This window comes from Muntiacus reevesi, chromosome 5, assembly GCF_963930625.1.
Source record: "Muntiacus reevesi chromosome 5, mMunRee1.1, whole genome shotgun sequence".
Lineage (NCBI taxonomy): Eukaryota > Metazoa > Chordata > Mammalia > Artiodactyla > Cervidae > Muntiacus > Muntiacus reevesi.
This window is the reverse complement of record NC_089253.1, coordinates 75078661-75092639: the sequence shown is the minus strand read 5'-3', so window position 1 is coordinate 75092639 and position 13979 is coordinate 75078661. Positions and strand designations below refer to the sequence as shown.

At 38.1% G+C, this 13979-nt stretch overlaps 1 protein-coding gene across 1 annotated transcript in view; it reads right to left on the bottom strand.

Moving 5' to 3' along the window:
• The window catches only part of DNAH14 (dynein axonemal heavy chain 14), a 324938-nt gene that overhangs the window by 169867 nt on the left and 141092 nt on the right, over positions 1 to 13979 (bottom strand). Inside the window, exon 28 of the mRNA XM_065937125.1 lies at positions 9558 to 9692. Coding sequence (XP_065793197.1) covers positions 9558 to 9692 — 135 coding nt within the window. The remainder of the gene's footprint in view (positions 1 to 9557; positions 9693 to 13979) is intronic.

Here is a 13979-nt window from a genome sequence, read left to right as displayed (position 1 = left end):
CTAGAGGAATGGACAGTGTGCAAAGATCTGAGAGGCCTCTACAAGGTAAGGGCAGCTTCCCGCTGACAGACAGCAAGGAAATGGGACATACTTATTTATGTCAACACCTGAATGCACAAGGAAAAGAGTTTTTCCCTAGAGCCTCCAGAAAGGAACTCAACCTGCTGACATCTGAATCATAACCCAGTGAGACCCATACTGGACTTCTGACTCCCAGAATCAGAAGATAATAAATGAGTGTAGTTTTAATCCATGCCATTGTGGTTATTAGTTTTAGCACCAATAGAAAATGAACATTTTCTATTTCATATATATATACACAATGAAATATAAATATATATTCAGTATATATAATGTATATATACTATTATGTAAGTTTAGTCACTCAGTCGTGTCCAACTCTTTGTGACCCCATGTAGACCACAAGGCTTCTCCATCCATGGGATTTTCCAGTCAAGAGTACTGGAGTGGGTTGCCATTTCCTTCTGCAGAGGATCTTCCCGACCCAGGGATCAAACCTGGGTCTCTCACATTATAGGCAGACACTTTACTGTCTGAGCCACCAGGGAAGTCCCATATATTATATAAATATAAATATATTCAGCCATAAAAAGAATAAAATAACATTTGCAGCAACAGAGATGGACCTAGAGATTGTCATATTAAGTTAATGAAGTCAGAGAAAGACAAATGATATCATATGATATCGTTTATATATGGAATCCTAAAACATGATACAAATGAACTTATTTACAAAACAGAAATAGACTCATAGATAAAGAAAATAAACTTATGGTTTCCAACTAGGAAGGGGGGGCAGGGATAAGGACTTTGGGATTAAAATATACACGCTGCTATATATAAAGGGCTTCCTGGTGACTCAGGCCGTAAAGAATTTGCCTGCAGGAGACCTGGGTTCAATCCCTGGGTCGGGAAGATTCCCTGCAGAAGGGAATGGCCACCCACTCCAGTATTCTTGCCTGGAAAATCCCATGAACAGAGGAGCCTGGTGGGCTACAGTCCATGGGGTGGCAAAGAGTTGGACATGACTAAGTGATTAACACTTTCACTGATTATAAAATAACCAACAAGGACTTACTATATAACACAGAGAAATAAGTATCTTGTAATAACCTATAGTGGAAGAGAATGTTAAAAAGAATACACACACACACACACACACACACACACACATAACTGAATCACTGCTGTACACCTGTAACTAACCTGCAACTGACAGAACTGTAAATTAATTATATTTCAATTAAAAAAAACTTTCCATTAAAAAAAATCCCATTATGCCTCATCCAGGAACACAATCAATATTTGAGCTAGGATGTGTTTTGTCTGGAGCCAGAGTTGCTTATAGAAGTCAGGAAGAGTAAGATATAGTTTTAAGCTTCAGGTCATAATTGGTACTCAGACTTTATTTACAACATTCTAATTTCCCTGATGCTGGGAAAGATTGAAGGCAAAAGGAGAAGGAGAAGGCAGATGATGAGATAGTTACATAGCAGCACTGAATCAATGGACATGAATCTGAGCAAACTCCAGGAGACAGTGAAGGACAGAGAAGCCTGGTGTGCTGCAGTTCATGGGGTTGCAAAATGGCGGACACGACTTAGTGACTGAACACACACATACACAGCCTGTCTGGTGGCTACTGGAATAACAGATGTCTGCGTCACTATTATGCATTTCAAGCAGGAAGAGTGGCAGGCATTTCTTGCGAAAGCTGCAAGAAGGCTACAGACCACAGAAGCCTAAAATAAGAAATTTTGGATCAAGACATACAACAGACCTTCTAAGGCTCTAGGGAGGCTACAGACCACAGAAGCCTAAAATAAGAAATTTTGGATCAAGACATACAACAGGCCTTCTAAGGCTCTAGGGAGAAGCTAAGGTAAGAATGTTTGAGATTAAAACATTCAAAAGCAGCTGCATATACAAGGAAATTGTGAAAGTCAGATGCAGACCCAGTAGAGATGCAGCCACAGGGGGAGGGAAAAAAAACAGTGAAAAGACTTATACTTTCATCTCAGGCTGATCCTTAGGCTCAGTGAAGAACTATCCCAGCAGACAGCAAGTCTGTAAAGCCTGAGAAATGTGGCTCTTTTTATGAACGCTCAGTTTTCAACAATAAAAAAAAAACACAAGGAATACAAAGAAACATGAAAACCTGTTCATCCAAAGTAATAAACTAAACAGAAAACATCTGTGAGGAAACTCAGATATTGAACATAATAAAAAAAGATTTTAACTGTAGTAAATATACTCAGAGATGAAGAAAATCATAGCCAAAAACTAAAGGAAATGAGTAAAATGACATGAGAAAAAGTAGGGAATATAAGTAAACAGGAATTACAAAAAGGAACCAAATAGAAATTACAGAGCTGAAAATACAGTAGCTGAAATAAAAAATTTCAGCAGAGGTAATCAGTTAATTTGAGCAGTCAGGAAAAAGAATCAGAAAATTTGAAGATAGGACTATTGAAATTACCTTGTTCAATATTCTAAATATTCTTCTCCAACTTCAAATGAATAAAAACAGAATCAATAACATAAGTTGGAAAATTTTCCAATACATAGAAATTTAAAAATATACTCCTAGACAACCAATGAGTCAAAGAAGAAATGGAATTGAGATGAATGAAAATGAAAACACAACATACCAACACTTCTTGAATACAGTGAAATTAATGCAAAGAAGAAAAAGTACAGCTATAAACACCCACAGTAAAGAGAAAAAAGACCTCAAATCAACAGTCTAATTTAAAGTGTAAGGAACTAGGAAAAGAGGCGCATGGTGAATTCAAGACCAGAAAGAAGAAGGAAATAATGATCAGAGAATAAATAAACAGAGATTAGAAAAACAATAGAGAGGACCAATATGACCAAAAGCTGGTTGCTTGAAAAGATCAACACAATGGACAAACTTTTAACTAGGCTGCAAATAGAAAACAAATAACAGAAATAAAAGCATGGACATTACTACTGCCTTGCAGATTTAAAGGATTATAAGAAAACATTATGCACAATTGTGTGCCAACAAATTATATAATCTAGATGAAACAGGCAAATTCCTAGAAACACAGACAACGACCAAAACCTGACTCAAGAAGAAATAGAAAATCTCAACAGATGTATAATCAGTAAAAGAGATTGAATCAGTAACCAAAAACCTCCTAAAAAGTAAAGTCCAAACCTAGATATTAAATGAGCTTGACGAAACATTTAAAGAAGTATTAACATCAAAGCAAAAAATAAAAAGGAGGGAACAGGTTCTAACACACTCTATGAGGCCCCCTACGTACCCTGATTCCAAACCCAGACAAAGATACCACAAGAAGAGAAAACTACAGACCAGTATATATATATGTAAAGCACTGGCAAACTGAACTCACCCAAATATCCGTCAAGGGATAAACAGATAAACAAACTGTAATGAATGGATAAACAAATATTCCATATAATGGAATATTATGCAGCCATAAAGTAGAATGAAGTACTGATACATACTACATCTTGGATGAACCTTAAAATCATATGTGAAAGCACCCAGACATAAGAGGTCTCATATTCTGTGATGCCTTTTATACGAAATAATCTGAATAATCAGATGAAGCAGGGCAAAGGCTAATAGTGCTTTGCCAAGAAAATGCACTAGTCATAGCAAACGCCCTCTTTCAATAACACAAGAGAAGACTCTATATATGGACATCACCAGATGGTCAACATTGAAATCAGATTGATTATATTCTTTTTGGCCAAAGAAGGAGAAGCTCTATACAGTCAGCAAAAACAAGACCAGGAGCTGACTGTGGCTCAGATCATGAAATCCTTATTGTCAAATTCAGACTTAAATTGAAGAAAGTGGGGAAAACCACTAGACCATTCAGGTATGACCTAAATCAAATCCCTTATGATTATACAGTAGAAGTGAGAAATAGATTTAAGGGACTAGATCTGATAGACAGAGTGCCTAATGAACTATGGATGGAGGTTCATGACATTGTACAGGAGACAGGGATAAAGACCATCCTCAAGAATAAGACCATCCTCAAAAAATGGATGTCTGAGGAGGTCTCACAAATAGTGGTGAAAAGAAGAGAAGGAAAAAGCAAAGGAGAAAAGGAAAGATTTACCCATTTGAAGGCAGGGTTCCAAAGAATAGCAAGGAGAGATAAGAAAGCCTTCCTAAGTGATCAGTGTGAAGAAATAGAGGAAAACAATTGAATGGGAAAGACTAGAGATCTCTTTAAGAAAATAAGAGATACCAAGGGAACATTTCATGCAAAGATGGGCACAATAAAGGACAGAAATGGGATGGACCTAACAGAAGCAGAAAATATTAAGAAGAGGTGGCAAGAATACACAGAAGAACTGTACAAAAAGATCTTCACGACCCAGATAATCACGATGGTGTGATCACTCACCTAGATCCAGACATTCTGGAATGTGAAGTCAAGTGGGCCTTAGGAAACATCACTATGAACAAAGCTAGTGGAGGTGATGGAATTCCAGTTGCGCTATTTCAAATGCTGACAGATGATTCTGTGAAAGTGCAGCACTCAATATGTCAGCAAATTTGGAAAACTCAGCAGTGGCCACAGGACTGGAAAAGGTCAGTTTTCATTCCAATCCCAAAGAGAGGCAATGCCAAAGAATGCTTACACTACCTCACAATTGCACTCATCTCACACGCTAGTAAAGTAATGACCAAAATTCTCCAAGCCAGGCTTCAGCAATATGTGAACCGTGAACTTCCAGATGTTCAAGCCGGTTTTAGAAAAGGCAGAGGAACCAGAGATCAAATTGCCAACATCAGATGGATCATTGAAAAAGCAAGAGAGTTCCAGAAAAACATCTACTTCTGCTTTATTGACTATGCCAAAGCCTTTGACTGTGGATTGTAATAAACTGTGGAAAATTCTGAAAGAGATGAGAATACCAGAGCACCTGACCTGCCTCTTGTGAAATCTGTATGCAGGTCAGGAAGCAACAGTTAGAACTGGACATGGAACAACAGACTGGTTCAAAATAGGGAAAAGAGTACATCAAGGCTATATATTGTCACTCTGCTTATTTAACTTATATGCAGAGTACATCATGAGAAATGCTGGGCTGGATGAAGCACAAACTAGAATCAAGATTGTAGGGAGAAATATCAATAACTTCAGATATGCAGATCACACCAACCTTATGGCAGAAAGCGAAGAAGAACTAAAGAGCCTCTGATTAAAACAAAAGAGGAGAGTGAAAAAGTTGACTTACAACTCAACATTCAGAAAACCAAGGTCATGGCATCTGGTCCCATCATTTCACGGCAAATAGATGGGGAAACAGTGGAAACAGTGTCAGACTTTATTTTTGGGGGGCTCCAAAATCACTGCAGATGGTGAATGCAGCCATGAAATTAAAAGACGCTCACTCCTTGGAAGAAAAGTTATGACCAACCTAGACAGCATATTAAAAAGCAGAGACATTACTTTGCCAACAAAAGTCTGTCTAGTCAAGGCTATGGTTTTTTTAGTAGTCATGTATGGATGTCAGAGTTGGACTATAAAGAAAGCTGAGCGCCGAAGAATTGATGCTTTTGAACTTTGGTGTTGGAGGAGATCCTTGAGAGTCCCTTGAACAGTAAGGATATCCAACCAGTCCATCCTAAAGGAGATCAGTCCTGAACATTCATTGGAAGAACTGATGATGAAGCTGAAGCTCCAATATTTTGGCCACCTGATGCGAGGAACTGTCTCATTTGAAAAAATCCCGATGCTGGGAAAGATTGAAGGCAGGAGGAGAAGGTTGGATGGCATCACTGACTCAATGGACATGAGTTTGAGTAAACTCCAGGAGTTGGTGATGGACAGGGAGGCCTGGTATGTTGCAGTCCATGGGGTCACAAAGAGCGACCATGATTGAACAATTGAACTGAACTAAACTGAATCTGAATACACAAATCCATACAGACAGAAAGTCAACCAGTGGTTTCCAGAGAATGGAGAGAAAAGGTAATGGGGAGTGATTTCTTAATTGGTAGAGGGTGTTCTTCTCGAAAATTTGAAACCAGAGTGAGGTGGTAATTGCACAATGTTGTGAATGCACTAAATGATATTGAAATTGTACATCTTAAAATGGTTAATTACATGATATGTGAAATTCACTTGAATTTTACTTTGCAGTGCATGATGAATTTATACCCACCACAAAACAATCCAACTTGAGGTAGACATTTTTTTAAAGGATGTGTTTGTGGACTCAGTTGTTCAGTTTTGTCTGACTCTTTCTGACTCCATGGACTATAGCCCACCAGGCTCCTCTATCCATGGAATTCTCCAGGCAAGAATACTGGAGTGGGTTGCCATGCCTTTCTCCAGGGGATCTTCCTGACCCAGGTATCAAACCCAGGTCTCCCGCATTGCAGGCGATTCTTTACCATCTGAGCCACAGTGATACAAACATACAGGAGGGCACCTAGTACAAGCATTATAGAAGTTTCCTATGTTGAAGAGGGAAAAGAAGTGAAGATAAGGAAATAAAGTAAACTAAACTGAACTAAAATAAATAAAGAAAAGGTCCTGAACAGAGCAATTAGGAAAAATTTTGAATCCAGGAGGAAGATCAAAACAATTCCATTACCTAAGATCTTGCCATTAGTCTAAATATTTTTATTATATTTTAAAACCCTCATATATAAAATGGAGAAGGAAATGGCAACCCACTCCAGTATTCTTGTCTAGAGAATCCTGTGGACAGAGGAGCCTGGTGGGCTGCTGTCCATGGGGTCGCACAGAATCGGACACGACTGAAGCGACTTAGCAGGCATGCATGCACTGGAGAAGGAAATGGCAACCCACACCAGTATTCTTGCCTGGAGAACCCCAGGGACAGAGGAGCCTGGTGGGCTGCTGTCTATGGGGTCACACAGAGTCGGACACGACTGAAGGGACCTTGCAGCAGCAGCAGCAGCATATATAAAATATTAAACATGAAAGAATCATTAAATAAATTAAATTATAGCATAGTCATACACAGTGCTTCCCTGGTGGCTCAGATAGTAAAGAATCCACTTGCAATGCAGGAGAGACTCAGGTTTGGAAACCTATGACAAAATTAGTGCATGCGTGTGTAAGTCGCTTCAGTCATGTCCAACTCTTTGCGACCCTATGGACTGTAACCCTCCAGACTCCTCTGTCCAGGGAATTCTCCAGACAAGAATACTGGAGTGGGTTGCATTTCTCCAGCAGACCTTCCCAACCCAGGCATTGAACCCACATCTCTTAAAACTCCTGCATTGACAGGCAGGTTCTTTACCACTAGCACCAACTGGGAAGTCCGATGACAAACCCAGACAGCATATTAAAAACCAAATACATTAGTTTGCCAATAAAAGTCCATACAGTCGAAGCTATTGTTTTTCCAGCAGTCATGAACGGATGTCAGAGTTGGACCATAAAGAAGGTCGAGTGCCGAAAAACTGATGCTTTCGAAATGTGGTGTTGCAGAAGACTCTTGTGAGTTCCTTAGACTGGAAGGAGATCAAACCAGTCACTGCAAAAGGAAATTGATCCTGAATATTCATTGGAAGGCCTGATGCTGAAGCTGAAGCTCCAAAACTTTGGCTACCTAATGGGAACAGCCAACTCACTGGAAAAGACCCTGATGATGGAAAAGACTGAAGGTAAAAGGAGAAGAGGGTGGCAGAGGATGAGATGGCTATATAGTATCACCGACTCAATCGACATGAGTTTGCGCAAACTCCAGAAGACAGTGAAGGACAGGAAAGCTTGCCGTGCTGCATTCCATGGGGTCACAAGAAGTCAGACACTACTTAGGACAAAAAAACAACAAATAGTCATATGTGGGCTTCCCAGTGGCACTAGTGTAAAGAACCAGCCCGCCAATGCAGGAGATATAAGAGATGTGCATTTGAATCCTGGGTTAGGAAGATCCCCTGGAGGACGGCATGGCAACCCACTCCAGTATTCTTGCCTGGAAAATAACATGGACAGAGGAGCCTGGTGGCCTATGGTCCATAGAGTCACAAAAGAGTTGGACATAACCGAAGTGACTTAACAGACATGCACACACATAGTCATATATACAGAATATACTTATTGGAATGATGTTGTGAGATGTTTTTAATGACAGGGGGTTAATTCTCAGCATATAACAATAGGTGAAAAAGCCAACATTAGAAAATTTGAAATCATTTATACATAGTACTATCTCAATTATCTACAAATATATTTAGTTTAAAAAATAATGAAAAGAAATACAACAAAGTGTTTGTAGTTGTTATAAATTTCTCACAATGGTACATATTTCTTTTGCAATATAAAAATATTTTTAATAAAACAAATTTTTGTCCACTGAGTTGTAAGGACTGAATGAGATAATTCAAGTAAAGGTGTTTTCACCAGTATTTGGTCCATATTTAGTACTGCATAAATATTATTTATTTTTATTATTGATGTGATATTTATCTATTACTAACTATAATAATTGCTTGAGAATTAACAGTTATTGATAACGGATAAAGAATTGTGAGTTGCCACACGAATGATTTTGAAGCAGGATATTGGAGACTAAAAGAATCCACATAATTGAGAATCTGAGTTTCTTAGACTTTTGGACTATATTACCAGCAATCAATCTTTAAGTAAGATAATTAAAATACACACTATTTATTGGAGTCTACTTTTATATTGAATAAAAATATGTCTTAAAAAAGTAAGAGTTATTCTAGGTATCTAAGGACGATTCAACGTTAGTAAGTCTATCAAGATAAGTTAAAAATTAACCAGATAAAATATTAAAAATACATGCTGAGAAATCATTTCGTAAATTCTATGAGTCAAAAACTGAAATGTAATGAGACTAAAAGATAATTTTCAATGTGTGATAGAGAATACTCATCATAGACTGAGAGCAAAATCATATTAAATACTGACATAACAACTGTATTTTAGATAATGCAAGGAACAAAGTATTACAGTTAACATTGTCTTGGAGAGTTAATCAATGCAATAAGATAAAAATATATAAATATTAGAAAAGAGAAAAAATTATAGTCATTTGAAGGTTTTTCAAAACAACTAGAGGAATAACAAGTGAAACCAAAAGTTAATAAAAGGAAATAAATCTGATAAATATCTGATAAATAATCTGATAAAATAATTTTATCAGAAATAATCTGATAAAATCAGCCTGAAATAAATGAAATAGAAATGAAATGTGATACACCATATTAAAAATGAAGAATGAAGATAATTCAATAGATTACCTAAAAAAATAATTAAAACTATTAGTCAATTAGATAAAATGACTAAATACAACATATATATTTTATAATTTTATTTTACACTAGCATCTATCAGTTTGAGATTCAAATGAAAAAAATCTTGTTCACTACAATGATTCCTAACTACAAAATACCTAGCAAGAAATTTGACAAGTAAAAAAACATACTTCTGTAAAGAGAACAAAAAATGTTACTGAAGTATAAAATAAGACCTGAACAAAAAGAGAAACATTTTATTTAGTAGAATATTTACCTGTGAAATAGAGTCCCTTTCGTCAATCAATAGGAATTCTTCAATTGGTAATAGTGTTAATGCTCTTTCTAAAATTCTTCTGACTGTTGTTTTTCCTCCACCTGTTGGACCCACTAACATCACACCAACACAAGCCTAAAACAGAATTGCAGATTTATGGCTTAACTTTAGTTTACTGATTATTCAACAAAGTTGAAACCTGAAAGTTCTTATTTACACATACATCTCTGACTGTATCCATGGACCATTCATTCAAATTATTTTTCAATCAGTTGTAATCTGGGCTCTGTTTTATTGACTAGGCAAATATTAAAATTACCATAAGTCTCCCAATTTTAAAATTCAAAGAATGATTTTCATTCTTGATATTTAATAGTTTATTTCACTTTTAAATTCTCATTTACTCCTGTGTCTTTCTCTGTGATTGGCTTCTGTAGTAAGATTTATCTGGGCTTCCTGTTCTCTATTTTTTCTCTTTTGAGTTCTGATTGTCCTTTCCATGTTAGCTTCCTTAATTCATCCTTGTCTCTCTCTCCCCCACATTGTCCCTATCCAATTTCATCCATTTGAGTATCTTTAACCCTCATCTGAATTCCAATGGCTCCTTTAAAAAGTGTACATTTTTCTCAGTCTTTGATTCTAAATACCAGAGTGAAATTTCAATGTGCTACTAAATACTTCCATCTGGATGTCACACATCGTCTTCAAAGTCAACATAATCTAATCTGTATCTTTCCCCCCCACATTTGTTCTTTCTCTTATTTCCTTAATCTAGTCAATAAAACCACTAGGTACCAACTGTCTGGGATTCCCTGGTAGCTCAGCTGGTAAAGAATCCACCTGCAATGCAGGAGACCCGAGTTTGAGTCCTAGGTCAGGAAGAAGGGATAGGTTACCCACTCCAGTATTCTTGTACTTCCCTGGTGGTTCAGACGGTAAAGAATCCGCCTGCAGTGCAAAAGACCTGTGTTCAGTCCCTGGGTTGGGAAGATCCCTTGGAGGAGGGCATGGCAACCCACTCCAATATTCTTGCCTGGAGAATCCCCATGGACAGAGAAGCCTGGTGGGCTACAGTCCATGAAGTTGCAAAGAGTCGGACATGATTAAGTGACTAAGTACAGCAAAGCACCAACTGTCTAAAGTAGAATACATGCCTTTTTCATTCTCTTATCTCTTTGAAAACTTTTGCATGATATCATCTTTTCTTTATCCCAACCATAATAGCCTGCCTTACCTTGGTGTTGTGAACTGAATTTTCGTGTCCTCCTGACATTCAAATACTGAAGCCCTAACACCCAGTGCAGTAGCATTGGAAGTGGGGGTCTTTGGTAGGTAAGCAAGTTTAGATGAGGTCGTGAGGGCGGACTGCATGTTGGAATGGTGTCTTTACAAGAAAAGGAAGAGAGACGAGAGTTTGCTCTCCTTCTATTATGTGAGGACAGTGTGAGAAGTGTCCTGCAGCTCACCATCTGCAGGTAGAAGGTTCTCACCAGAAATAAAACCTGCCAGCACTTTGATCTTGAATTTCCCAGTCTCCAGAACTGTGAGAAATAAGTCTGTTGTATATGCCACTCAATCTATTGTGTTTTGTTAGAGCAGTCCAAATGGACTGAGTGGGTCAGATGCTAAACATCAGAGTGGGCCCCTCACCATCTCCTTTGGACTATTGCAAGAACATTGAAGAAATAACTATTTTTAACAATGTCTCACATGTATTACATTAAAATTTAAATATGGATAAAGTTAAAACATCTTTTTACTTCCATTTCAACCTCTATAGCTTCATGAAGGCTTTGTGATTCTCTGGTCTGATAGTCCCATTCTATAACTGGCAAGGTGAGAAAGGTCCAAAAACCTTGCTTGTCAAATGGAAATTATATATTCAGGACTGCAGCTAGCCTGGCCCTGGGGCATCATGGCTTTATATGAAAGAACGGCACCTATTTCTCTGGGAGCAATTTTATACCCCACTTAAACTCCTAAAGCAAAGCTGATGGCTCAACTGACCCTTGATTCACAAAGATTTCCACAAATGCTTTGGTCTGGTTTACTGATGGTTCAGCTAAGCTGAAACCTGAAGTCTCTTGATGTCCAGCCTCAGGGTCAGCTATGTAGAATCAAACGAAGTCTTGTTTATTCTGCTCTCTGGGAAAAACTCCAATTCTTGGGCTTTTGTTGATGGCCTATTTGGTGTGCCACTTGAAAAACTACAGAACAGAAGATTAGCGATAATCCCATGGGGCTTTGTACTGTGGAGACAAATGGTAGCTGTTGATCAAACTATCTAAGTCATTCAAGGGCCCATGGTGAGGACCCATTCTGATGAGATTACTCAGAATTAGAATTAAGCTTCTGATCAATTTCTCTTCCCAGGTTGCCACGACAGCTTTCTGGATGGAACATCACGCTGGATGTCGTAACATGTCCACCATCACAGATTGCACAAAATAAAGAACTGTGTGTTTCTGATGCAGATGCTACCACTGAACTTCAAACTGGTGACTCCTACCAAAAGTTGACACAGTTGTCTCAGTGAGAGAAGCCACACTGCATAGGGCATGAATGATCCCCACTTACACCTGGCAGATACTACATCAGATCTTTGATCCCCTCTATTGGGTCTACTGGTGGTGCTTCACTGATTTTAACGCTATTCAAGCTATGGCCCTGCTATTTCAATCCGACTGACTAACTCTAGGCACACCATCACATCTGTTGAAACTAATCTGTGTCATGTGTTTGAATATCTGGACCACTTGCAACGTGACAACAATGGTGTCAAACTTTTAATGCAAGAGTCACTCAAAAATGAGCTGATTGTCAAAGAATTTTATGGAGCTTCTACACTTCCTACCATCCACAGGCATTTGGTATTATTGAGCACTGGAATAGCTTTTCAAAAACTGACTCAGAAAGATTTCTGACTCTATCTCCCTCCCCTTCTTTTTGTCCAAACACTTTATCAAGAGAATTTGGCCACTGAATGTGAGTTTCCCCAGAAAGAGATTATTTCTTTTCATTTGCTTCCTGAGTAATTATCAGCATGAAACAGATAAGAGATTACATAGAACTATTTTATAAATTTGGAATTAAGCTGGGGGGATCCAGAGGAATCGGGTGGAGAGGGAGGTGGGATGGGAGACCGGGATGGGGAATTCGTGTAGCTCTATGGCTGATTCATATCAATGTATGACAAAACCCACTGAAAAATAAAAAAATAAATTAAAAAAAATAAAAAAAATAAAAATAAAATTTTTGGAATTAAGTTCTGACAACCATTCCTGTACTTCTTATGTAAAAGCCAACCATTAACTTGCCTCCCTCCCTAAACAAATGCAAACTGCACCTCAGAGGAGATTATACGGCCTCTGAGTGTCAATTTTTCACAAATTTACATTTCTTTGCCTAAAAGGTAAAAGAGCATCCTGTTCTGGTCACTTTCTAAGTTCTTCATTGTTTTGTGAAGACTCTCGTGTACATATAAAAATTCAATAAAATGTATATGTTCTCCTGTTTATCTATTTTTGTCAGTTTAATTTCCAGACCCAGTCAGAGGCTATAAGTGGTGCCAACAAATATAAAGACTTGTTATAAAGACTGCGCGGTGTTGCCACAAAGAAATACAGGACAAATAATAAAGTATAAAAGAAATCTATCCTTTTATATGTGAAAACTTCCTATATGATAGAAATAACACATCAGTAAAGAAGTCTTAGGAACACTGGTTATCCATTCAGGGAAAGGGCTTCCCTGGTGGCTCAGATGGTAAAATATCTGCCTGTAATGCAGGAGACCTGGGTTCGATCCCTGGGTCATGTTTGATCCCTGACTTGGGAAGATTCCCTGGAGAAGGAAATGGCAACCCACTCCAGTATTCTTGCCTGGAGAATTCCATGGACAGAGGAGCCTGGCAGGCTATAGTCCATGGGGTCACAAAGAGTCAGACTGGAACCTCCTCTTTTCACTTTCACACAGGGAAAACTAAATTCCTACTTGATATTTTAATGAAAAATAAACCACAGACAACTTAAATGTGAGACATGCAAGTATCTAAAAATTTCAGAAAAATTACTGACAAAACCTTGATGAGACAGGATAGAGAAGATTTCTAAAAATAGGACACAAAAACACAAGCCATAAAAGAAGGTCAATAGAGATTACTGCAAGAATAAAGTCTCCTGTACAACTGTATACCGTGAATATTTCTAAATAGTGTGAAATGAAAATACCTGCTGCCATATCAACAAGCAAGAAATGTCTTAGCCATCAGTGATTTCTGGTCTTCAAATGTGAATGATGGCTCCCAAAATTGTGATCCAGTGGATGCTGTGACCCCACCCCTGCCCCCCAGCCCCCCACCCCCACCCCCCCACCCCCCATAATGACTGCTGAGGAGCTTGGAAAATGCAAGAAGCAGCCATC